At 41.7% G+C, this 26040-nt stretch overlaps 3 protein-coding genes and 1 long non-coding RNA gene across 5 annotated transcripts; 3 read left to right on the forward strand and 1 right to left on the reverse strand.

Annotated features, from left to right (window-relative positions):
• Positions 1-692: 692 nt before the first annotated feature.
• Positions 693-9616, forward strand: LOC117386427 (Fc receptor-like protein 5). Its single transcript, XM_033983782.2, has 9 exons — positions 693-719; positions 803-841; positions 5454-5568; positions 5635-5783; positions 6005-6253; positions 7078-7365; positions 7646-7885; positions 7976-8095; positions 8686-9616. Exons 1-9 carry the CDS (start codon positions 695-697, stop codon positions 8781-8783), a joined length of 1323 nt encoding a protein of 440 aa, XP_033839673.1. The 5' UTR covers positions 693-694; the 3' UTR covers positions 8784-9616.
• On the reverse strand, positions 9532-19325 carry LOC117386477 (gastrula zinc finger protein XlCGF46.1-like). 2 transcript variants are annotated; one of them, XM_033983838.2, is made up of 8 exons: positions 19134-19325; positions 18381-18491; positions 17699-17815; positions 17122-17232; positions 15340-15499; positions 14992-15057; positions 13727-14848; positions 13123-13648 (listed from the first exon to the last, which is right to left on the reverse strand). In XM_033983838.2, the coding sequence occupies exons 2-8, from the start codon at positions 18466-18468 to the stop codon at positions 13228-13230; spliced, it is 2085 nt and encodes a 694-aa protein (XP_033839729.2). In that variant the 5' UTR covers positions 18469-18491; positions 19134-19325; the 3' UTR covers positions 13123-13227. The 2 variants fall into 2 exon arrangements, with proteins under 2 accessions (XP_055084896.1, XP_033839729.2); XM_055228921.1 differs by lacking the exons at positions 13123-13648; positions 13727-14848; positions 14992-15057; positions 15340-15499 and adding an exon at positions 9532-11679.
• A 1326-nt stretch (positions 19326-20651) lies between these two features.
• Positions 20652-21494, forward strand: LOC117386598 (uncharacterized). The gene is made up of 3 exons (XR_004542698.2): positions 20652-20822; positions 20939-20971; positions 21433-21494. It is a non-coding gene; the product is annotated as an uncharacterized LOC117386598 (long non-coding RNA).
• A 449-nt stretch (positions 21495-21943) lies between these two features.
• Positions 21944-25341, forward strand: LOC117386560 (uncharacterized). Its single transcript, XM_055228907.1, has 10 exons — positions 21944-21950; positions 22154-22402; positions 22761-23024; positions 23094-23354; positions 23939-24052; positions 24322-24337; positions 24413-24474; positions 24552-24599; positions 24672-24708; positions 24817-25341. The coding sequence occupies exons 1-10, from the start codon at positions 21944-21946 to the stop codon at positions 24833-24835; spliced, it is 1077 nt and encodes a 358-aa protein (XP_055084882.1). The 3' UTR covers positions 24836-25341.
• Positions 25342-26040: the final 699 nt, after the last annotated feature.

Raw genomic sequence — 26040 nt, forward strand, 5'->3', positions numbered from 1 at the left:
GGGGCCCCGGTAACGCCAGTCAGGGTGACATAACTGGCCTTGTTCTTTTCCTTTTCATGGGGGGCTTCTGAACCGCTCTTAGTCAGACCCATCTCCCAGGACCTGTTTGCCATGGGTGACCCTACCAGGGGCATGAAGCCCCCGACAACATAGCTCCCAGGATCATTCTGGTGCTCAAACCCCTCCACCACGTTAAGGTGGCGGTTCGGGGAGGGTTAAATTATGAACATGTTAAAAATAAACCCTCACCTTTTTCAGCAGCTCTCACACAATAAGAAAAGTACTTTTACTTTTCAGTCCAGTTCAAAAATGTATTGTAGTAAAAGTAAAAGTATACACTTTTAAAGCTCACAGAATGCCACTGTCACTATGTGTATTTGTCACTGTACATCCTTTATTATTATTTCTTTAAATATTATGACCATTATGCTCATTTTTTTTTCAGAGAATATTGTGAACTTTGTCCCATGTGGACGGGGCTGGTAATTACAGAGAAATGAACCATAAACCATGACAGAATATTGGTCAGGACTAAACAAGGTCAGGACTAAACCAAATCTGAATAAGTCGCACGAGTCTAAACCAGGACTGAACCAGAGCTAAACCCTCTGACCCAGGTGGTCTGTAGTGTTTTGTTCATATTTGTCATTTGTGGTTAGAACAGGATTTCCTCATTCGCGCTCACTGCTGCAAAATGAAGCGTCTGCTGCTGATTCTCTGTGAGTACAATAAAAAAAAAGAAAGAAATATTTTAAATGAATGTAAATTTTCATCAGATTTTCTTTAATGTCTTTGTTTTTAGTGGTGGTGGCTGTGAGCTGTGAAGTCGTCCAGGGTCGAGGTACGTCTCAGATAAACCCATTTATTTTACACGTCTTTAGTGTGACAGTTTATGAAAATACTGATAATATTGTGAATGTTTTATGCTTTATAACTGAAGAATAAGAAGAAAAAAGCTGATTAACCTTGTGTTAGCTTTCTATTATCACCTTTTATGTTAACGGGTCAGTTCTGACCCGTGTCCTAAATCAGCTGTAAAATACACTTAAAGCAATCATCTATAATCAAATTTGTTTCTCATCTCTTGATTACCTTGTTAGGCTTCCTTTTCCATGAAAATGTTAGTTTTAATGTCTTTGGTGGGAGCCTCAGCTCCTTTTTTTGTCAGTATGCCCCTCTATTTCAATACAAAGAAAATGGTAAAATGAAGCTCAAGAGAATAATATAACTAAATGATTTTTTTTGTGTGTTACCTGGCTGTTACTGAGGGGTATTAGACACATCTCTAAAATAAATTTGTTTTATTTATTTTTTTCATTTTGATGTTCTTAACTGTAGTAACATCTATGGTGTTACGGGTCGATTTTGACCCATATCTATTTATATTGAGAAGGAGGCAAAAAAGTATTTATTTATTTATTTTTTAATAGAACTTTAATATAAACACAGAATCAAAATCATTTGCAAAGTCAAAAAATCAACAAAACAATCAAGCAAATCAAACCAATTGAAATCAGTTTCTAGTTTGTGTATGCAAGAACTTGTGTATTTGTGTGTGTGTTCAGATGCATGTGTGGCAAAATGTGACACTTTTAGTGTGTTCCTCGCAGAGATATTTCTTGCAGGTGAAGCAGGATGTACTTGTCTTTCTGTCATTACTGCTTGGGCAGACCTGACACCTCTTCCTTTTAGAGTCAGGTGGCCTGAGTGGGGTTGTGGCTGGTATTGAGGCAGGGCTGGCTGAGGAGGATGCTGATGTGCATGGTCTTTGTGGCGTGGACGGAGTGCTAGAAGAGCGCTGCAGCTGTCTGACCAAGGCTGCAGCCTCTGGATCTCGGGGCACCCGCTGTCTTCGCTCAATGTGCGCCTTGACAAGGGAATTTCCCAGCTCCTCAAGAAAAATTCTCCGCTTGTATTTTTTGGTTGAGTTCCAAGCTTGGTTGATGTGGGTCCACAACACAAATGCATTATATGCAGACGCATCAACCATGTTGTAGAACACAGCCATTGGCCATCTTCTGGTCATTTGCTGGCAAGTGTATGTGGCAGTCAGCTTGTCGAGGTTGTCCACTCCGCCTTTGTTTTTGTTATAGTCGAGGATAATTATGGGCTTTCTGTCACTTCCTGATGACACGGCTGCATCTCTGTGCAGAGTAGACATAAGTACCACACTCCGATTCTTCTTTGGACAACATGAGACGACAGCGGTGGTGTCTGTAAAGCAAAACTTTGAGGAAAGTGGAGCCCTGCCCTTCACCTACGAGATTTCAGCAGGCAGCTCAGGTTTATTTTTCTTTACTGTGCCCACCATGGTAAGTTTCCTCCTAAGAAGCTCTTGTCCAAGGTCATAGCTGCTAAAAAAAATGTCACAAGTGACATTGTGACCCTGCAGTCCAGTCGTCATATCAAGGACCACACGTTTTCCTTGTTTTTTCTCAGGGATGCCTCTCGCAGCTTTGCCTGTGTAAATCTGTAGATTCCAGGCATAGCTGGTTTTTGCATCACAGGCTGCCCAGATTTTTATACCATACTTCCCTGGCTTATTGGGCATGTATTGCCGAAAGGGGCATTTTCCTCGGAAAGGAACAAGACGCTCATCCACTGTCACCTCTGGCCCAGGGTTGAACATCAGTGGAAGGAGATGCACCCATTTCTCCCAGACATCTCTGATGGGGGAAAGCTTGTCAGATCTTGCTCTGGTATCTCTGTTGTCAAATCTGGACTCTTCAGGACTCTTGATATCACTTGAAAGGTCTGAAGTGACATTGTTGCCCAGAAAATATTTCTGCCTGTCGATGCATCCCAGAGACTATCAGTGGCCTCACTGCAAGATCTGTACACTCCAGCAAGAAGAAGACCAATATAAGCATCCAGGCATTCTTCATCAATGTCGTTCCACCTGTCACCATGGACTTTTTTCCCCTCAAAGTTTGTCATGCCAATTATGACTTTTTTTAGTGACAATGGCATGAACAGCTCAAAACATGTCTTGATGTCACTGACTCTTTTCACAGCAAATGTGGTGATTCCAGGAGTCTTTTTGATGACATTTTCAGCAGCTGCCCTGCCACATACATCATGAGATTCTGAGCTCCAACAGATCTTACCATCTTTGGACTTAAATCTTTCAGCTGGAGGGGCTTCACCACCTGTGACTTCCTCATCTGACTCAGATGTGGTTGTGTCTTCTGGATGATACTCCACATTGTCTTCCTCCTCAGAAACCTGCTCATCCACATCACTATGCTGCTCTGTGTCATCTCCCTCATTTTTATTAAAAACATGATCCAGAACTTGCCTTACTGTAAATCTTCTTCTCATTTTTGCATCATACAACTTGGAGATGTGCAGTCTGCAAGTCACCAACAATATATACTGACTACTTGGACTTGTCTTTGTTTTATTTTTGTGCAGGTACACAGGAAAACGACAAAATGAGACTTCCCTAAAGCTCAAATGATTGGGAGAGAAGCTGGCTGCCACTATTTTGGCTTACAGTGCATTTATGATTTCAGTTTTGGTAGTAATAATTGCTTTATAATCACTTTTTTATAACTGGGTCGAAACTGACCCTAACACCACAAAGGTCATATTTTTAACCAGAGCATTTTATAATTAATAATAAATTAAAAACAAGTTCATTATTTTGTTGAAATAGAGATTCCTGACAAAATCAAAAAGCCTTGATGCAATAAACTAACCCTATGTGGTTCTTTAATACATTTAAAACCTAAAACAGGTCGGTGGCGACCCTAACGCAGGAGGAAGGTTAAACGTGTCTTTCCACACTACTGTTGTCTCTGAGTTTAAATCAGTTTAACTCCATTTAGTTCTGGCTTAATACTTCTTCGTCCTGGTTTAGTCCTGTTTTAGTTTTAGTCCTGTTTTAGTCTTGGTTTAGTTCCACTTTAGACAGAGACGGAAGTTTGGCGTGAGAGACTTGGTGACTAGTGGAGGAAGTGATGTGGAAATGTCTGACCAAGAACCACAACAACAAAATACCAAACCAAAATATTTCTTCATAGGCCTGTTTTAGTCCTGGTTTAGCCCTGGTTTTATATTATAATATTGTGCCATCATTTACATTTCACTGCAAATATTATCTCTTGTGTTTTCAGTTCAATTCAAATGTGTTTCTATGTCACTTTTAAAACAACTTGAGCTGAACAAAGAGCTTCACTTAAAAGTCAACAACAAACAAATATACAACAAATATACAGATACACGACACACAGGAAAAGAACAACACACACCTGTATATTCTGTCTAGTGTTAAATACCAGGGAGGAGAGGTGGGTTTAAGTCTAGTCTTAAGCTGAGTCTCGTTTTGGGCACAGCTGACCTCTGACCTCAGGGAGGAGTATAAGGCTGCAGTGACCCCCTCAAATAAAGAGGACACATAGAGCGCAGACGGAGGACACACAGAGCGCAGACGGAGGACACACAGAGGGCAGACGGAGGACACACAGAGGGCAGACGGAGGACACACAGAGGGCAGACAGAGGACCCATAGAGAGGACTCAGTTGAGCTGCAGTGTTGTGGACATTCTGTCAGCGCTGCAGGGAGCCCTGGTCCAGCACCACAGAAAAATAATTAGACGCCAAGTTACAAATGTGTAGATTGACTTTTCAAAATCCGCCTGTGGACGACAGGACTTTATTTTAGCAAAGATCCTTAACTGAAAGAAGCTGGACTTTACCACTAATGTGCTGGTCCAGTTTGAACACAATCACACCCAAGACTCCTCACTGTAAGAGGACAGAGGACGTCACTCTGTCAGGCCCAAGAGGACATCGCTCTGTCAGGCCCAAGAGGACGTCACTCTGTCAGGCCCAAGAGGACATCGCTCTGTCAGGCCCAAGAGGACGTCACTCTGTCAGGCCCAAGAGGACGTCGCTCTGTCAGGCCCAAGAGGACGTCCCTCTGTCAGGCCCAAGAGGACCTCACACTGTCAGGCTCGAGCAGTCTGATAGTTTGGACAAACACCACAATCTTAGTTTGATTTTGACTCAAGTTCAGGAAGTTTGTGCTCAGCTCTGCACGTCTCTGAGACAGAGCGCTGACTGTGGTCACAGCTTTGAGACAGTCCTGCAGAGCTCAGATTGTGGTCACATCTGACACAGTCCTGCTCTGACTGTGGTCTGGCTGTCTTTCTAATCAGATATATTTGAATGTCATCTGCAAAACAATAAAATGCCACATTGTGCTTTCCAAAATAATCACCGGGGGAAGCATGTACAGAGCCTTGTTCATAATATGCTTTGTTAATTAAGTCTGTTTAAATCTAAGGGTTTGTTAAAATGTTTGAATGTTTATGTAACTTTGGTTTGGTCTTGTTTTGGTCCTGGTTTAGTTCCAGGTTTATTCCTAGATTAGTTCCATGTTTGACGTGGGGGTTGTACCAGTGTCAATGCACCTTAAGAATCTGTTCTGCTGATGCTCTGTTCTGTAGCCTCCGTGAAGGTGACACCGGACTCGACCCAGTTCGGGGAGTATCAAAACATCTCTGTGAGCTGTGAGGACTTTGGACCTGACTGGACTGTGTGGAGGTTCACCAAGGGTGAAAAGTAAAGTCTTTTCCTCCTGCTCTGCTCCTCTGGTTCTGGTCCTGTCTAAACCTGTGTGTCTTTCAGGTTGGACTTGTCAGGATGTGGGTCCAACTGGGGCATTAAGACCGGGTCTTCGGGCTGTCATCTGTATGTAAAAAATCAGGCCTCCGGAATTTACTGGTGTGAATCCAAGTATCGAGAGAGCAGTGACACCATCAACATCACTGTCACAGGTGAGTCCTGGTTTAGACCTGGTTTAGACCTGGTTTAGACTTGGTTCAGTCTGATTTAGTCCTGGTTTAGAATGAACTATTCTTCTGTCAGACAGAAGCATTTTGTTTTACACGTTTTGGCTCCTTCCTATAGTCTTCCTCATTACAGTCACGTGATGATGTAGTGATGATCCTGGTTTAGTTCAGGTTAGATCCTGCTTAAGTCTTGGTTTTGTCCTCAGGAAGACCAGTGATCCTGGAGACTCCGGTTCAGGTAGAGGATGGGCAGGAGGTGGTTCTGAGGTGCAGATTCGAGCCTGGATCCCAGAACTCAAATGTGACCTTCTACAGACACAGAGACAGAGACAAGGACCCCATCAAGTCCAGCCCTGAACCTCAGACCACCATCACGTTCAGCAGAGACCAGCAGGGGGAGTACACCTGCGAGTACAACAATCAAGAATCTCCCTCAGTGCACATGTATCTCCAAGGTCAGTCCTGGTCACATGTGCACACAGCCCAGGTTACCCCATCCTGACTTAAAAGGTCCTGTTCTATTCTCTGATCTCTTGTTTCCCACAATTTTATAACATGACCAAAAGCTCGCAAGAATCAAATCTGTATAAAATAGAACCATTAAAGTTCTCTTTAACTTCTCTGGTGGACGGTCCAGCACCTGCTTGAAGATGCTCTAGTTGCACGATGCTAAAACAAGTTGTCTTGCTTCTTATGTCGCCTGAATTGACTTTTACAAATAGAGGTGGCCTGGAATTGAACCCGCACCAGAAAAGTTAGCCCCATGACGAGGACCTTTTAGGGCGTCTGTCAAACTTTGGGCACAGCAACTTTTGGAAAATCAAACACATTTTTACTTAATTGTAATCAAGATATCAAATGGTAGTACAACACGCTTCATGTAGTGTCTGTAATGTCCTTTTGTCTTTAGACTCACTGAAGTGAGCAGAGCTTTGTGAGAGTCGTCCAGGTTTGATCCAGAGCAAAAGACAAATTCAGATCTGACAAAAAATGTTTTAGATTGAAGACGTTTTGCTGCTCATCTAAGTGGCTTCTTCATCAGAACTGAAGAGGATGAGGAAAATAGATCAATGCAGGGATGAGATCTTGATTCCATTTTGATCACCAAATAATACAGTCCTAAAACCACAGAGAGTTTATACAAATGGACAGAGCGTGATCACATGTGTTTGGAACGCAAAGCAAAACAGGAAGTGCCCCTCTCTCTGTAACTGCTGCTGTCAAACATTGTGAGATATTGTGTAAGTGGTTGAGGTTTTGAGCAGGTCTCTCTCCTCAGAGGACTCTCCAGCCCCGGTCCTGATCTTGAGTCCGGACTCGGGTCAGTTCTTCGAGTACAGCTCCGTGAACTTCTCCTGTGAGCCGCACACTGAGGGCTGGACCGTCCACCGCAAGCCCAGAACCAGGGACAAATGCAACCAAAACATGTGTCAGTGTGGGCTGGACTGGGGTTCTGTCAAATCTGGGTTTGTCTGTGTCCTCGAAGACGTCAAGGAATCAGCCAGCGGCATCTACTGGTGCGGCAAGAACACGCGACGCAGCAACTCTGTGGAGCTGGTGGTCAAGAGTAAGTGTTCAGTCCTGGTTTAGTCTTGGTTTAGTCCTGGTTCAGTCCTGGTTCAGTCATGGTTCAGTCTCCCCCTCTCCTCTCCTCTCCCCGTCCTCTCTCTCCATCCCTCCTCCACTCCTCTCCTCCCTCTTTCCCTCTCTCCCTCCCCCTCTCCTCTCTCTCCCTCCTCCACTCCTCTCCCCTCCCTCTCTCTCTCTCCTTCCCCCTCTCCTCTCTCTCTCTTCTTCCCCCCTCTCCTCTCTCTCTCCTCCCTCCCCCTCTCCTCTCTCTCTCTCAGACGGTGTGATTCTTCAGATGCCCGTCCTCCCTGTGTCTCCGGGACAAAGTGTCAATCTGACTTGTCGACATAAGACTGGCTCCGCCCACTCTGCCCGTTTCTATAGAGACGGGCACTTCCTGTCTGAGCGGTCTGAGGGGAGAATGACCCTCCAGCAGGTGGCGCTGTCTGACGAAGGCGAGTACCGGTGTGAGATGGAGGGGGAGGAGTCTCAGCCCGGTCGGCTCATGGTCAGAGCAGGTCGGTCTTTTATATCCGGGCGCGTTGGACGTCACTGCCGTCTTATTAAACCTAAAACTCTTTTTTTCTCCCTTGTCTCGTTTGTTTCAGCCGCTCTTCCTCCCGACACGCTCCGGTCTGTTCTCTCTCTTCTTCACCTCAGGTACATCATCGTGTTCTCTCCGTACGTCGTCTCCACTCTGCTCTTCATCTCCATCTACAGGCAGACAGGTGAACTACAGCAAACTGTACAGACTATGGTCAACACACACACAATCACACACACTGAGACAAACACAATCACACACACTGAGGCAAACACAATCACACACACTGAGACAAACACAATCACACACACTGAGACAAACACAATCACACACACTGAGGCAAACACAATCACACACACTGAGGCAAACACAATCACACACACTGAGGCAAACACAATCACACACACTGAGATGAAGTGTCTTGCCCAAGGGCACAAGGACACATTTATCTGTAAGAGCGGGATTCGAACCACTGACCTTTAGATGAACAAACTGAGCCACTGCCGCCTCAAAATGAAAAGAGTGACTGAAGCTGCTGTTTCTGCTCCGTTAAAGAAAATATTTTTTTATGTTTTTCTAATTAAATATAATGTGGTTGGGACAGAACCTGTGTGTATTTATGTGTATATTGTGTATATTTCTCTGTGTATCTTGTGGGGCTCATGTGTGTGTGTGTGTGTGTGTGTGCGTGTGTGACGTCCTCCTGCTTTATCACACACACCGTACGTGCACGTGGGCTCATCATGTGTGTGTGTGTGTGTGTGTGTGTGACAGGGTGGGGCTCGCTCGCTCACAGGAGGAGGAGACAGTACACCCTGGACCCTCAGTACGAAGACGTGATCCCAGACGTCACCACCGAGTACCAGTTCTGACCCGCGCCGCCACATTTCACACGAGAAACAAGCAACCGAGGCTTCAGTCCCGGATTAGACGCGTTTTAAAACACCGGCCGCTTCAAGGTAGGGGGTCACCGATGACCCCGAGGTCACCGAGTCTGAACCTGCAGGTGGAAGCTCGAACAAAATGTGGATGAAACTGCAGTTTTAGAGATGGACAGTGTTTTCTAGAATAGTCTCTGTGCACAGCCGCTCACTGTCAATCAAACATTCATTTATCCATTTTTCCACTTTACCCGGGGGCCTCAGTGGGACGTGCCCAGGACACGCCTCCAGGCATCCGGAATAGATGACCGAGCCACCTCAGCCACTCCTCTCCACGTGGAGGAGCAGCGGCTCTACTCCGAGCTCATCCCGTGTGACCTCTGTCTCTGAGGAGCGCCCGGTCGCCCTGCAGGAAGGATCTCATTTGAGTCGCTTGTATCTGTCCTTTCGGTCATTACCCCACAGACAGGACGTCGTGACGGTGGGGGGCGCTGTTGTGCACAGAGTCTATTAAAACTATTAAAAAACAATAATATTCTTTTGGTCCATTTACATTTTGTGCTTGAATCTCAACCGAGACATTTACAGACACATTTTAGCACATTTCACGCATTGTTCAAATATCTGTTATTTTATTATCAAGAAAATGCTAAAAAAAAATAAATATAAATCTAAATCATCCACAGCAGCTCCACCTGTTCAAAAAGACATTTCACCAACAAGAAGCAGATTTTATTTTCATGTAGTGGCTTTTATTGTTAAGACCAGGCTACGGGACTTTTTTACTCCAACATTTATGAACCTTTTATTCATGTTTTTGCAAAATAAAAAAATAAAATCAACAAAAATAAAACTGTTGACAGTATTTTGTGAGACGGGTCAGACTCTGTGGATTCTGTGTCACAGACGTGTTCACCTCATTTATGTTTTTTATCTCTGGAATTACAAAAACGTGATTGTTGTCATTTTAAAGAACATTAAACCATAAGATTAATAAAGAAAGTATGTGGAACATGTCTCCAACGAATGATGGAAAGGTTCAACATTTGTGGATTTCCAGTTTGAATATTTCTTTCATAAACAGTGAATGTCTCAGAGTTTAAAGGTTCTTCTTGTGTCTTGAGGTAGAACGCTCCAAAAAGTCGAGTTTGCATAATCCCACCTCCTTTAAAATCCTTGTGTGTTTTTCCAAGTCGAGTTACGTTAAAGTTCCTCTGGGCTTAATTTGACCTCAATTTGTTTCTCTTATAACTCAGCCATAAAATAAAATAACATAACAACATACAAAATAACATACTTTTTTCAGACTGATGCACTGATACCAAATTTATTTATTGATTTATTTAGGCTAATGGGCCGTATTTTTGTAAAACATTGTGCATTTTTGGACCTCAAAATCTCCTGCAACTCTTCATTTCCATCTCTGTCCTGTGTTGGCTTTGGTTGTTGGAAGGTGCTATAGAAATAAAGTTTGATTGATTAATTGATTGATTGATTGATTGATTGGTGGACATGAAGTCGATCGCGTGTAAACCTTTCCCGAGTCCTGCACTGTTTGGTCCGTTCTTCCCGCCATTACATGATCTGAGTTATAAGAGAAACAAATTGGGTTCAATTTAAACTTCAACGTAATTTTTTTTTTCAGATGGTTCTTACTGTACAATCAACATTTATTTTTATTTTCATTTTTGATAGAAATCATCAAAAATGAACAAATGGCCGAATTTTGACTGAGAAATGCCAGAGTTCTGCTGTGACGGAGCTGCTTTTGGGTCATAACTTTTCCCAAAGACAAAAGTTCGTACGATTGGCCGGTAGGATTTTGTGATGTCATCTGAAACGAGTCGTGTCTAGACGCTGCTGCTCCGGTTTTGTCCCTGCTTGTCGTGGTTGCGGTCGTCCTCCCCGTGCACGGCGGCCACGTGGTTGTCCCTCACCTGCTTCAGCCTGAACGACTTCGTACAACGTCCGCAGTCGAACGGCTTCTCTCCCGTGTGGATCATTTCGTGTTTTCTCAGATTACTCTTATCGTTGAAGTGTCGTCCGCACTCCTGACACTCAAACCGCTTTAAACCCGAATGCCTCTCCGTGTGCAGCCTTAAATTCTGCTCTGTTTTGAATCTTTTCCCGCATTCGTCGCACCTGAACGGCCTCTCGAGTTCATTTTCTCCCGGTTCTTTCTGCACGTTTTTGGGTTTGGCGTGCGTCTCGATGTGTTTCTGTAACGCGCCGTTTACGACAAACGATTTACCGCAAATGTCGCAAACAAACGGGAATTCTTCTCTGTGCCGCATCTCATGTTGCTGCCAGTGCTGCTTGATCCTGAACCGCTTTCCGCATTCTGAACAGCTGAAAGGTTTCTCGCCCGTGTGGATCATCAGGTGCTTTCTCAAATTACTTCCGTTGTTAAACTTTTTGTGGCACACGTCGCATTCAAATAGTTTATCTCTGTTGTGTGTGTTTTTATGCTCGTTCAGCAGCTGCTTCAGTCTGAACCGTTTGGGACACCGGTCACACTGATACGGAAGTTCGTCCAAGTGAGTTCGTTTGTGCTCCGTTAATTTGACGTGAAATTTAAACGTTTTGCCGCAGAGTTCGCAGCAGTACGGCCGCTCGTCGCTGTGGCTTCTTAAATGTTTCTCCAAATCTCCTTTTCGTACGAACGTTTTGGGGCAGATTTTGCACTTGAAGTCTCTGCTCCCGTTGTGCGTGACTTGGTGATCCTTCAGAGAACCTTTCCGGCCAAATTTTTTCCCGCAGATTTGGCAGGAATACTTTCTGATCCCGGAGTGAATGACGAGATGTTGTTTCAGAAGTGCAATGCGGCGAAAGCTCTTGTTACACGTGGGGCAGACGAACGCCGCTCCTTTGACTCTAAAGACGGGATCTGGAATAAAGAAACGAAAAATAAACAGAACATTCAACAATATTTATGCTGCAGTTGAAAAGTAAAATGTCTGTGGTTTTGTGCAACAGTGTTGTAAAATTATTTTTTCTGAAACAACATCATATAAACATAATATAATAAAGTAAAAGTAATAAAGTACTGTACCTAAGAATACATTTTAGGAATATGTACTTTAATTTAAGTACAAGGGGATACTTTTTACTTTTATTCCACTACATTTTTGAACTGGACTGAAAATTAAAGTATTTTTTATGTTTTATCTTTTGTCTGAGAAAATTTGAACAAACAAAAGTACAAAAAATAAAACCCCAAAAATAAACATTCAATTATTTCTGTTGAACAAAATTCAGCTCAAATCTTTATCAAAATCTGCACAAAATACTTTTACTTTTTACTCTTAAAGTACATTTTTAAACAGGTACTTTAACACTTTTACTTAACTAGATTTTTTTCATGTGATACTTTTACTTTTGTCACGATCCCTGTCTGTCCTGCCTTTTATTTTGGTTCTGTGTCTGAGACTGGAGCTGGGCGGGGATTTTGGCTCCTCCCACTCACACCTGGAGCTGATCTACAATCAGCTGCACCTGAGGAGGACGAGAGGAGCCAGGACCTGACAGATCCTCCCTGTGTCTCTGTGATACTCTCTGCTTGGCTCAGTTCATGTTTTTTCGCTTTTTCACTTTGCTAAACTGGACACTTTTGCTCGTCACCAGATCCCGCTCCCTAGACCAGCTCTTCATTATCCGTACGGTCCGTCCCATCTCTGCTGCTCACGCTCTGTCCCACAGCAAACCCCCCGCTCCCGACTCACCGATTATTGATCTACTGTCATTTTTGCACTTGAACTCTTGTAAATAAACACGGTTAAATCTTTCACCTAGTTCTGTCTTTTGTCCCTCCTGTCAGACGTTATGACAATATCTGTACTTTTACTTAACCCTTTACACTTTCTGGTCATTTTGGTGAAATTGTCTTTGTTCTGACGTCTCCAAATTAAAATGATCACATTATTGAACCCTCAGTAGTAAATACACAAGTTTGGGTCTTTGTAAAGGTAATGCCCTATAGTTTTACCCACAGGTGTCAGAATCACTACGTTTGTCTGCTGAGCATTTATACACTTTGGAACACACAGAAAAAAAATATTTTTCTCATCCTCGCCTACATTTTTTTTTTGTTAAATTGAAAGTGTAGAAAGATGCAGTAGGGAATTGGAGATAAAAATACACTATATCTCAACTGAAAATACTATTGTCCTCAAATTTGACATGTGGGAGCTCAACATCTATAAACATGAGATTTTTACACTTGTTTTATGAGTAAATCCAGGTGTTTTATGGAGGGACTTTTGATGTGTCCAAACCTCCTGCTGCTGCTCTATTATTGTACATTTATATATCAAAACACAATATAAAATGTATATTTGTATGTAAAATATAGTCAGAACAAGTGGTCTGGGTCAAAATAACCATATATTTACAGATTCCACACACTGTAAACTGAACACACTGTACATGGTTCTGCCTAGTCTTCTTTGTGCCACTCATTATAACAGTCTCTTTGTTGCTGGAAGCACAGGGGGATATTGCAGGTTAAACATTTCACTGAAGTTTTGGCAGAACACTTCTTGCACTTCAGTCTGCCCTGTGTCTTGTCACCGCCCGGGATGATGTACCCCAGACGATGATGCTTCTCTGTGCTTCCTTCTTCCTGCTGGGTTCTGGCTCCGGCCTCTGTCAGCTCCAACACGAGAGTTTCTCTAAAGGCCTTTTGATGCATAGGGACTTTACACATTGCTCTGCAGTTTTCTTTATAGAGAATGAAGGAATTCACGATGGCAATGTCCACAAAATGGTAGAAAAATGTCTTGTACCACTTCTTTGTTTGATGCAAAACTTCGAAATAGCCGATGAGCGCGTCTGAAAGGTCATTGTCCCCCATGTGCCTAAAGAAAAACACAAACACATTAGTAACAAAGTACAAAACTGAGAGGCGGTGAAGTAATATTATATCATAAACATACTTGTCTTTAATGGGTGGTGGAATGGGCACATCTTTCATAGTCCAACAGCCTGTGTCCTCCGTCACTCTGCTCTCCACTGTCTCCTGTCCATGGGCGGTGTGCACGGTGGAGCACTGGACAAAGGGCAGGGGGTCCTCCTGAGTCCCACTTATACTGCCACGGGGAGCTCTGGAGTCCGCCGTACTTTGTGTAGTTTTGGGGTATCCGTTTGTTTGGACGTTGCCATAAGCGGACACATTTTTCTGCAGGGGATCATGACATAGACTGGGGCTGTAATAAATATTATCCACATAAAGCTTAAATCCTGTGCCCAGTAACGAAGTGTTCAAAAGGTTCATAACTGTGTCATGGCTCAACCTCGTCTTGCCAGCCTGCGAGCTTTTGTCCTCATAAACAAAAAAGTCCCACGTATAGCCTGATTGTGAGTCCGCTAGAACAAACAACTTGAAGCCCCATCGCAGAGTTTTGCTTTTCAAGATCATGCTTGACTTTGAAGCCACCGTCCTCTTGTCAATAGAAGTACGCAGCCCGGGCTGATGAGTCTGGCGGCACGCGTCTCTTATCTCTGCGTACAGTGGCTTGATCTTGCCTAAACGGTCAAACTCTTCGGTGCCTCTTTTTCTTTCATTTTCTGCATCGCCTTCTGGACTGCTCAAGTGGAGCGCGTGGGCAATGGAGAGGAATTTCTTTCTGGTCATAACTGACTTAGGGAATGGAAGGCTGTACAACTTTCCTCTTTTCCAATAATCAGTAAACGAAGTTACTTTTGTGAGTCCCATGTAGATAACAAGCGCCAAAAAACAGCAAATCTCTTTAAGTGTAACGTTCGTCCATGTTTTGTATAGTAATCGGCCGTGCGCGTTTGTGTTTCTCGCTAGTGTCAATAACACAGTATCAGTAAAAAACAGCTGGAACAGTTCCAGACAAGTGTAGTTGGCTGTGTTTATAACTCTGGGTCCCGGAGTCTGTGTTGGACTAAAGGGGAGCGGTGAAGACTGTCCGGCACCACGGCCCCTTCCTCTGCCCCTCCCCCCTCCCCTGCCTCGTTCTGCTGTCTCTGTCCGAGGAATCTTTGAGGAGGAAGGACCCGGTTCAGGCTCAGCTGCAGGTGTTGAAGTCAGTCTAAAATGAAAACAACAAAAACATGAAGAGTAAATGCTGCTGTACTGATCTGCTGTGCTACTCCATCCATCCAACACTGGAAATGCCGAACGTGTCTCATACAATCACAAATTCACTCAAAATACCTTGCATTTATCACTTACTCGGGGTTAACCATTTCCACATGGACTTCAGCCAAAAGTTCAGTGTCTGGTTCCAAGTCGTTTTGCCTGTAAAAGAAAGAATACTGTTTATTTGCCATTATATATGTTTTATTCTGAGCTGCTGCAACTTATTGTTTCACCTTTTTTTAACTGTGTACTGGTTTGACTCTACTACAGTAACCAGACAACGTGCCGTTACATAAAGTAAAGAGACAAATAACGTAAAGTCTGATCCAAAAACCTAACCAAAAGTGTGTCTCCCCAATGCGCACGATGCAAACGAATGATATTTACGCCTCTTATATTCTACCTACAGTTATGTTCATGGAAGAATTAAACCGCACTCACCGATCGAGAACAGCGTCCGTTCCATCCAAAAACATTTCCTCTCCCACCGAGTCCACCGAGGACACTTCACTTTCTGCCTCGGACAGCTCCTGATCCGAGGCGTCGCTGTCACGTCTAGTACAGATTCCGTCGGGTTTCAAGGCCATAAAGCTCTTCTCGTCTGTCCGTTTCGCCGTAATTATCACACAAAAACAGTAAACAACGCACAATGATGTAGGATTTATGCACGCACTCTACCTGTGTACAGTAAAGCATGCCAAACTGTGATACAACGGTGAGAGCGGGCGTAAACATTCTGCGATTTGGGGCTTCGTTGATCCATAAAACCAACGTTGATTGTCAAATTAGGTGTCAATCAGAACAGAACATTTGGGTTTATCATTTGGGCAGCACAGTTATCTGTCTGAACTATATTCTACCAGATATCAACAATAAACAAAGTCTGATCCTGAACTCTCCACAGGAACGTGACAGAGCGCGCCTCACCCGTCCATCGCGCAATCGTCACTCTTTGCGACAAACAGCTCAAACGTGCCATTAGTTTAACTTGTACAAACATCCACAGTGTCCTCAGTCGCGTACTTCCTCCGTTTTGTCCGTTTTGTCACGTTTAGAACACAAAACTGCTGCAAAACAACAGTGCGTAAAATGTGCACGCATTACGCACATATCGTTGTGTTCCGCTGCTCATTGGCTGTAAGGGAAAACGTCACTAAATGTGTGTGATGTAATTGGTTGATTCTACAATGGGAGAGTGGGGCGTAAACTTTCTGTCATCTGGAGCACTGATTCACTGTCTGGGGCTCGAGTAACCCACGACCCCCACCTTATTGGATAACACTGGGGTCAATCACAAGCTAACGTGTGTTTTTAGCACTGAGGAACAAAGTTGGCGCTGTCAGAAGTTTATTATGCCTGAAATTGACAAAAGAAATGCAAAAAGTGACGGAGCAGATTTCACTTTCCTGCAGCAGATTGGACATGGAGGATCTAACTTCCTTTGTGGACATAATTTCTTGACTGGATTATATTCTCTGGACCTTTATGGAACGAATGAGACCAACTTTGTGTGAATATGTTGATGTTTGACAGAACCAGAGCCCTCAATGGTAAGTGCAGTGCAAATCCACATTTCTGACTTCTCTGTAAAAACATCTTTCCTGTCAGCACTGTGGTGATTCCAGGTGTAAATGGTTTACATATTCAGAAAGATGAGAGCCGTAGCTTTCATTTGATGTGTAGATTATTTGTGTGGGTGACACAGAAATACATGTACACATACATGTACACATACATGTACACATATATGTACACATATATGTACACTGCTGTAAACAGGTGAAGTAACAGAATTGAGTACTTTTTCCACAAGTGTAGTAGCAGTAGTATTAGTAGTAGTTGTAGCAGCAGTAACAGCAATAGTAAGAATAGTAGCAGTAATATTAGTAGTGGCAGTAGTACTAGAAGCATTAGTAGTAGTAGCAGCAACAGCAGTAATAATAGTACCAGTAGTATTAGTAGTAGTAGTAACAGCAGTAGCAGCAATAGTAGTAGCAGTATTATTATTAGTGGTAGTAGTAGTATTAGTAGTAGTAACAGTTGTAGTAGTAGCAGTAGTATCAGTAGTATTATTATTACTATTAGTAGTAGTAGTGGTGGCAGTAGTAGTATTATTAGTAGTAGCAGTAATAGTAGTAGTAGCAGTAATAGTAATAGTAGCAGTAGTAATAATAGTCGTAGTCGTAGTAGTAGTAATAGTAGTAGTAGTAATAGTCGTAGTACCTTGGTCATATGAATCCGGGGCCCAATCCTCGTCCATTATTTCCTTCACTTCTATCTTCACAGCACTGAGATCAAACTCAACAGCGCCGCCCTGTGGCACAGACTCTGAAACTACAGTCAGATGTGACATTAACTCCATTCACTCGACGCTACAGTGTCGTTCTCACCAAACTCACTTTTTATCATGATAATTACAAAACAAAAGAAGAAGAGTCCTGCAGAGCTGAAACAAGTGAACGGATTAATCACAACTAATTAATGATTGAAATAATTATCACAGAAGAGGTTTTATTACCCGGAGAGAGCAGGAAATAGGGAAAACAGTTGTAAAATTTGAGATTTTGATCAACTTGTTTAGTCTGTAAATACTCGGAAATCCTCAAATTACTTTTTTTAGTTTTATTTGGGTCAAACTGGGTCAAACTGGGTCAAATCTCATTCACGGCCGTTTGTGAGTTTGACAATGTGTAGAATCATCAAAATAACAGTAGCTCAGTAGCAAGACAGTTTAATGAATGAAATCATCATTCCTTGCGGCCCTAAAAGTACAGTCCAGGTTTAGAGCGAGAGAACTCACCTTTGTCATTTAGAAAATTCTCATCTGGGTCAAAAATTGAAACAAAACCATCGGTCCACTTCATCTCATCCTCCACACTGAGCCCGGTAAACCTCCTCTCAGCAAAGATGGAGGCATCTGAGGAAAAAACAACAGGAATAAACCAGGACTAAATCAGGACTAAAACAAGACTAAACCAGGACTAAAACAAGACTAAAACAGAACTAAAACAGAACTAAAACAGAACTAAACCAGGACTAAATCTGGATTAAATCTGGACTAAATCTGGTAAAAATCTGGCCTAAATCAGGACTAAACCAGGACTAAATCAGGACTAAACCAGGACTAAAACAAGACTAAAACAGGACTGAACCAGGACTAAATCTGGTAAAAATCTGGCCTAAATCAGGACTAAACCAGGACTAAACCAGGACTAAATCTGGTAAAAATCTGGCCTAAATCTGGCCTAAATCAGGACTAAATCAGGACTAAACCAGGACTAAATCAGGACTAAACCAGGACTAAACCAGGACTAAATCAGGACTAAATCAGGACTAAATCAGGACTAAATCTGGTAAAAAAATCTGGCCTAAATCAGGACTAAAACAGGACTAAAACAGGACTGAACCAGGACTAAACCGGGTCTAAAACAGGACTAAATCTGGTAAAAATCTGGCCTAAATCAGGACTCAACAGGACTAACCTTGAACCTGAAGTTTTTGCTCCAAATTGTTGTATTCTGGAACTTTTAAAAAGTCAAACAACGCCACAACAGGTATTTTACGTTCCATGTTCTTCTCCAGATCCACGCTCCCTAAAAATACAGTCACTTATTGAGCTGATTAACACTGTAAATACAGCAGTACATTCTACACAACCAAATACGTGAAAAATACTCATCTAATGTTACTATGATCATGTAGAAATAACTAAAACATGTCGACAGTGGCTCAGGTGGAAGATGAGTCTTAACTGTTGAGGTTTGAGCCTGATTTGTGTCTGTGTTCAAGTTATTTCCCTTGTAGTTCAATGAAGTTTAAGTAGTAATAATAATAATAAGTAATTTGCCAATCAAGAGTCTTGTGCAGATGTAAGATTAATTTCACCTTGAATATGAAGTACTCTTGAGTCTAAACTGCAGTTTTTTGGAATCTTTAAAAAGTCTAGCAACGAGAGGACGCCCATTTTAGGATCTATGTTTTCATTTCAGTGTTTTGCATGAAAGAAAATCAAATTACACCGAAGCTAAATGCGATAATGTGCCGTACAATGAAAGAAACAGACACATGATCCAAAAGAAAGCCAACTCTGATGAATATTGTTCTGCTTTACGTCATATTTAACACTATAAAGCGATTAAACCTGCAGAGTTTATGTGGCACAGCAGTAAAACACAAAACCATGTGGCTCTTCAACATCATGAGAACAAAACAGAAACTAGCTAAGTTTAACTCACGTTTATCGCTCTTTTGTGAAAGTTATCCACTCAAAATCGGATTATAAACCCCAAAGTCCACGAGTGAACGGTGCCTCGGGGGTGAAATGTTCAGTGTAAACAAGAAAAAAAAAAAAAAAAAGGTTTAAAAAGCAGAAAACGTCCCCAATGCGCGAACAATGAACCACGCGTTTGTTTACTTCCGCATGTTATGACCACGTGACTTTCGTTTGGACCAATCAGCGGCGAGACATGATGAACACCCCGCAAACGACATGTTATTTAAAAACGTCGGGAAATATATCTGAAGAAAGAGGATGCTTAAAAACAAATATTAATAAAAAAAATAAAAATAAAAAATAAAAATAATAATAAAAACGTAATTTAAGTAAACAGGAAGTTGTAGTAATCACTTCAGCCACTAGAGGGAGACTGTTGTACCGCAGATTGATGTTTGTGTTGAAGTTCAGAGCAGAGTTTGTGCAAATCGAGTCTCATCAGAACCAGATCCTCATCATCAAAACCTGCAGCTCGAAATATAACAGAAAAAGTCTCTTCATAAAAATAAAAAAATATTTGACATAAGAGAAGACTTAACAAGGGCTAAACCAGGACAGGACCAGGACTAAACCAGGACTGAACCAGGACAGGACCAGGACTAAACCAGGACTAAACCAGGACTGAACAAGTGGCTTTAATGGGCTGATACAGGACTAATGTGACGTGTAAAGGCCGAGGGGCAAACAGGAAATTCACTGAAGACTGAACCACATCTTTCTGAGTAAAGTTCACAGCTTCACCACAGCCGTTTGAACACGTATGAGATCACACAGTCCACTCACACACAGACATTTAATATCACAGTAATGCTACAGCCAAACTACTGCTCACTCAAATATTAACAAAACTTTATACACTCAACTGCAGCTGTTATATCAAATGTTACTGTTAAAGTTGTATTTGCTGACACTGCAGATGATCAGGGTTTTGTTTGGGGTTTTTCATTTTTTAGAAAAATAATAAATAAATGTAAAAATACTGACATGAATTTATATTATTTTACTGCTCAAAGGTTCATGATACTTTGCAGCTGATCATCAACATTCCCTGTGGTTTGATGTAACTGGAGGCACTGCTCTGTCTGAGGCTTTGTTACACTTTAATTTAGGCTTTATTTTAAGAACTGACTCAGGTGGAATGTGTTATTTAAAGAGTTTTTACACAATCTTAAAATGTTTTAACTGTTTGTTAATCTGTGCATTGTGTCACCATGGTAACTGCTAAACATTCTACCATAGACATACATGTAGATCATCAATAATAATTCTAAATATTTGTGACTTTTATTTTATTTCTAAATCATCGAATCCTTTGTGATTTTTACTCTTGTAGAGTTCCAGATGTTGTGTTTTGTCTCACACATGTGGGCACATTTAATCTGATGTATTGATGATCACTCTGCTGAACGTCTGAAAACAACTAAAGTCATGTTAGATTATATCGCCCTTTGTACTTGTTTCCTTGGTTATGTGTTTTCTAATTTTGTGTGTGGTGTGAAAAGGAAGGAAACACATTGACACAGCCCAGTTAAACATCATGAAGTGCATAAACGGAGCCTTTATCAAAAGTGTGTTTAGTTGTGTGTTTAGTTTGAGCCTGTTCAGACTCTGAGGATGGGAGCCTCTCTGCTCTGGACACTGCGGTCCATCTGTGAGTACTACACTTTGGGTCAGAGTTTAGACCTGGGTCACTACATTAATGTAGATTAATGTGTGCATTAATGTCATCTAGACAGTAATCTACATGTTTATATGTTTTTATTCCAGTGTTTTGTGTCGCCGTCTGCAAACAGACAACAGGTAATAAACTCTATTTAATGTGGACTTGGTGACTATGCTCTATAGTTCTTGAAGTGATTCATTTCATGCTTATGATGATTTCAAATTAAACTTTAAATGTAGTGGGCTGGTTGGTTCATAAAAACTATTCCATGGGGAATGTTGTAATGTGTATATATCTTTTTAAATCCTTTTAGTCTTTGAAGATGCATTGTGATTAAATACTTCATTAGTGTACATCTCATCTAGAGTCTAGACAAACTGTTGTTCAAATTATTAATTAGAACAAACCAGCTATCGTTGTTTTATCGTCCCAAAAATAACCTTGTTCTTGTTCTAACAATATGCTAATAAAAGATAACCAACTGAAGCTTTTGTTTTAAATGTAATGTACAGTACATCTGTGTCTAGAGTTATGTACCATCATAAAATATTGATCTTTTTCCATGTGTCTGTTCATGCTGGGCCTCTCTTTTGTTCAGTTACAGGTGACAGGGCGACTCTAGATGTCACTCAACAGTCTGTGTATCTGGGGGAAAGAGTGATACTGTGGTGCACAGGTCATGGAGAAAAAGAACTGAAGTTTTACAAAGATGGGACACTCGTACAACAGGACTCAGTACACACGCTGTTACTAAGTTCAAGCTCTTCAAGACTGGACATTAATTCAGTGTCAAAATCAGATGGGGGTTTGTATTCGTGTGGGGCCAGTGAGGAAACACAATCCCCTGAGAAAGAACTGAAAGTGACAGGTAGGCTGAGCACATGATCCTCCCTGAATAAAACACACATCAGACGTTTTATGTATTTATTCCTGTTTGTTCACAGAAAGTACCCGCAGAGTTGAACTGACTGTGTCAAACACAGAAATACCAGTAGGGGGCAGTGTGACACTGAGCTGTGATGTAGAGGAGTGGAATGAAGCACTCTACTGGTTAAGAGAAGATCCTGACTCTAGATTAAATGCATATATTAACAACAACAGTGTCTGTCATGGAGTGTACTCATGTAGAGGGTGGAACAATTATATCATCACAGAACAAAGTAATGTAGTCACCGTTGTGAACACTGGTGAGTACAGAATATAAAGAACACATTACCTTTATGCATCTCTCTCCTTCAGTTTGACGTTTACATGTTTTATTATCATCTTTCTGTCACAAACTGAACAAGTTTAATATGTTTTTTCTCTGAATCTTCTAGTCCCCACTGCGAGTCCGGGTCAGTTGGAGGTATTTGTGGGAGAGAGTCTGAGTCTGATCTGTGAGGTGGAGGGAGCAGACACAGAGTGGACCTATCACTGGAGCAGGAACAGACTGAACCCACCTCCAACAACCAGAGAATACAGAGTGTCCAGAGTGACTGAGTCTGACACAGGAGCCTACAGGTGCAGAGGAGTCCAGCCTCACGCAGTCACTGAGTGGAGTGACCCCTCCTTTGTCTGGTCTGGAGGTACGTCTCACTGACCTCTGACCCCGACTCACTAAAGCCTGACTCACCAAAGTCTGACTCACTAAAGTCTGACTCTTCAAAGCCTGACTTACTAAAGCCTGACTCGCTAAAGCCTGACTCACTAGTGTCTGTCTCACTAAAGCCTGACTCACTACAGCCTGACTCACTAAAGTCTGACTCACTAAAGTCTGACTCACTAAAGCCTGACTCATTAAAGCCTGACTCACTAAAGCCTGACTCACTAAAGCCTGACTCACTAAAGCCTGACTCACTAAAGCCTGACTCACTAAAGCCCGACTCACTAAAGCCTGACTCACTAAAGCCTGTGTTCCTTAAGCCTGGGTCTTGTGCTCCTCAGATGCTGAGTCTCCAGTGTCTCTCTCGGTCAGTCCTGACAGAGCACAGCACTTCACTGATGATGTCATCACTCTGAGTTGTGGGTTCAACTCCACTGGAGCAGACAGCACAGTCTGGAGGAGGTTTTCTGATCACAGATTATCACAACAGTGTAATTGGACTAAATCTAAATGTGAGTTTAGTTTACGTGAGGAAACCAGTGCAGTGTTTTGGTGTGAGTCTGGATCAGGAGAAATGAGCAATGCCGTCAACATCTCAGTCCACAGTAAGTTTGATATAAAGTATAAGTTGTGTTTTAAAGTATTTTATGTATTTGACATGTTTAACTTCACAGGGGACATCATCCTTATGAGCCCAGTGAGTGCAGTGACTGAGGGACAGTCTGTGTCTCTCAGCTGTAAACTGAACACAGGGACTTTTACTTCAGTTCAATTTTATAAAAATGGAAAAATGATTCAAAATGGGACTGAACCAGAGCTCAACATCACTGCAGTGTCCAGGTCTGACCAAGGCTTTTATAAATGTGAGGGACAACGGAAACTACGGCCAACACCAAAGACTGTCATATCTCCAGAGAGTTGGATGTCGGTTAAAAGTCAGTGAAACTATTCTTTAAAGACACATATTTTGTCAAATTGACTTTTTTGATCTTTTAAATTGTTGTTGTCTTTTCAAATTTGTACCTGGAGCAGTGTAGTTGTATTTTACTTAATTCATTAATCCATTAATCTATCATAGTCTCTGAGCCCTGAAAAATACTCAGTTCACATTTTGTCATTGTTACAACAGAGGTAAAAGTCCAGAGTCCTACAGTTTTTATTTCCATAAACCATTTCCAGACTCATTCTGTGCTCAAATTGTCTTCTTAATGAATGCATGGCTCTGTTAGCATAGCATTCATGTAGCGTAAGGATTCATTTGTTGACTGTCTCATTATTAATTCCCATTGTTAACAGCAGAGGGAGCTCCAACGTCTAAATGCCTCATTAGAAAGGAAGGAGTGATTTATAATTGTTTTCCAAATGAAGAGATTCTTTGAAGATAGAAAACGTGAATCATTCATCTCAAGTTGACAAATAGCTGATTTTAAAGGGAATCTATGGCACACAAGTGTATAATATGTCTTCTGTAGAATATAAGATACAAACATATACATTGACTATAACTGGTTGATTACAGCTGTTCCTGTGTCTATAAATGAGACATTTCCTGTGGTGTGGGCGCTTGGACCTGTGTGTGCAGTGGTTTTACTCATTCTGCTGCTGCTTCTGTGGCACCACATAAAAAATAAAGGTAAAAAGTCATTTCACAAACTTATTTTCATGGTCCACATCTGTACTGTTTAGTGTTATTAGAAAAACACAATCTGTCAAAAGGTCTGAAATTATTTAAACCAGAAAACAGACAAGCTGAAATGTCACTGACACATTTGTTCTATGTGATATTAAGTAAATGTCAAATGTGTTTTTGAGTTAATTTAAACACTTTTATCTGACTTGATGTAGTCTGAGTTGTAAAGTCTGTGTTTTTATCAGAATCATAATTTTGTATTTGTTTTTCAGGCCAAAGCTCGTCCAGGTCAGTCTTGTCCTTCGTACATCATAATTCAAGTGTAGAGTTTCTTTTTTATTTATTTATTTATTTTAACAATAGTGAGAATGAAACAGGGGCGGGACAAGACGACCAGCAGCAACTGTACTCATCTCTTCTCCATGGTCAGATGAAAATATTACACCACATTTTAAGATATTTTAAACTAAAGTCTAATCGTTGAATGTTTCCTGCATTTTAGGCGACGTTTGTGTGTATGAAACTATCAAAGACAAAAGAAACAGGGATGGTAAATGACTTTATTTCTGTCTTTATTTTTAGATTTAAATGTATGTAAATGTAATGTTTGTTTTACTTTAAGATGAACAGCTTAGGGACTACAGCAATTTACCGCTCAGGTGCATTTAACTTTACTGATTTTACATTTTAATGCAAGAACTTAAGACATTTTAAAGGTTTAAAATATATAAATAATAATTAATTCAAATAATTCACTTTTTCTCCAGGTCTGTCCAAACGACCTGAGCTGAGATGAAAGAGTTTTTCTGGACAACGACTAAAACACACAGTAAAAAACTTCATATGATACAAATGGACCACAGCCTTAAAGCTACACTGTGTAACTTTTCTGGTTGAGTTCTGTCTCTCGCTTGTTTCCGTGGAGATGTTATTACTTTGTTTGGATTGTTCTGATATCAAATGTGTCTATGTTGGATTATTCAGGTCCATGTTTATCTACCTTGAAAAAAAATGATTCTTTGTGTCGTTGGGGTCGCCTCTCCACAGATCTGACCTGTACATTATCTTGTTTAATGCCATATTATGTAACATTTCAATCTGCAAGTGTTTTTCAGTGATGTTTTTCCAGTCTCTGCCTTCACCAGACTGAACGTGACAAATGTTGAGATCTTTTAAAAACATGATGATTCATTTTTGTTTGTTTAGTCAAAGCTCCTTTTGTAATGGGATGATAAACCTGTATGGACCTAATGTACATATATTTATGTTATGTTGGATTATTTTAAGTTCAACAATTAGTTCATTTTTGGAATTATGTGCAGTATGACTTTTATGTAATTTGGCAGTGGCCTTTTTAAGGTTTGACTGTCGACTTCCCTGTTTTCTTTCAGTTCATCGTTATCTCTTTGTAAAATGCAGCTCAAAGTGTCAAATACTTGTTTTATATTAATGTGGAACTAACAACATAATGTTTTGTTTTATTTTTAAGTTAAATAAAGATTGCAGACAGTAACAGCTCATTTTCTTACTTTTATTTAATTAGGAACATTCATCCATCCATTTTCTTCCTCTTATCTGGGGCCGGGTCGCGGGGGCAGCAGTCTAAGCAGATACTCCCAGACTTCCCTCACCCCAGACACGTCCTCCAGCTCCTCCGGTGGGATCCCAAGGCGTTCCCAGGCCAGAGAGACATAGTCCCTCCAGCGTGTCCTGGGTCTTCCCCGGGGCCTCCTCCCGGTGGGACATGCCCAGAACACCTCCCTAGGGAGGCGTCCAGGAGGCATCCTGAGCAGATGCCCGAGCCACCTCAGCTGGTTCCTCTCAACGTGTAGGAGCAGCGGCTCTACTCCGAGCTCCTCCCGTGTGACTGAGCTCCTTACCCTATCCCTAAGGGTGCGCCCAGCCACTCTGCGGAGGAAGCCCATTTCAGCCGCTTGTATCCGTGATCTTGTCCTTTCGGTCATTACCCAGAGCTCATGACCATAGGTGAG

The sequence above is a fragment of the Periophthalmus magnuspinnatus genome, chromosome 18, assembly GCF_009829125.3.
Source record: "Periophthalmus magnuspinnatus isolate fPerMag1 chromosome 18, fPerMag1.2.pri, whole genome shotgun sequence".
Lineage (NCBI taxonomy): Eukaryota > Metazoa > Chordata > Actinopteri > Gobiiformes > Gobiidae > Periophthalmus > Periophthalmus magnuspinnatus.

Excerpts from the sequence above, each read along its gene's own strand:
- LOC117386427 (XM_033983782.2), top strand. The coding sequence starts at position 695 with ATGAAGCGTCTGCTGCTGATTCTCT. Across the intron at positions 720-802 it reads GCGTCTGCTGCTGATTCTCT|TGGTGGTGGCTGTGAGCTGT; the intron begins GTGAGTACAATA and ends CTTTGTTTTTAG. Across the intron at positions 5,784-6,004 it reads CATCAACATCACTGTCACAG|GAAGACCAGTGATCCTGGAG; the intron begins GTGAGTCCTGGT and ends TTTTGTCCTCAG.
- LOC117386477 (XM_033983838.2), bottom strand. The coding sequence starts at position 18,468 with ATGGAACGTAAAATACCTGTTGTGGCGTTGTTTGACTTTTTAAAAGTT. Across the intron at positions 17,816-18,380 it reads GCAAAAACTTCAGGTTCAAG|ATGCCTCCATCTTTGCTGAG; the intron begins GTTAGTCCTGTT and ends TTTTTTCCTCAG. Across the intron at positions 15,500-17,121 it reads CCCGGATTCATATGACCAAG|ACGAGAAGAGCTTTATGGCC; the intron begins GTACTACGACTA and ends CGAAACGGACAG.
- LOC117386560 (XM_055228907.1), top strand. Across the intron at positions 22,403-22,760 it reads CTCCTTTGTCTGGTCTGGAG|ATGCTGAGTCTCCAGTGTCT; the intron begins GTACGTCTCACT and ends TGTGCTCCTCAG. Across the intron at positions 23,025-23,093 it reads CGTCAACATCTCAGTCCACA|GGGACATCATCCTTATGAGC; the intron begins GTAAGTTTGATA and ends TTAACTTCACAG.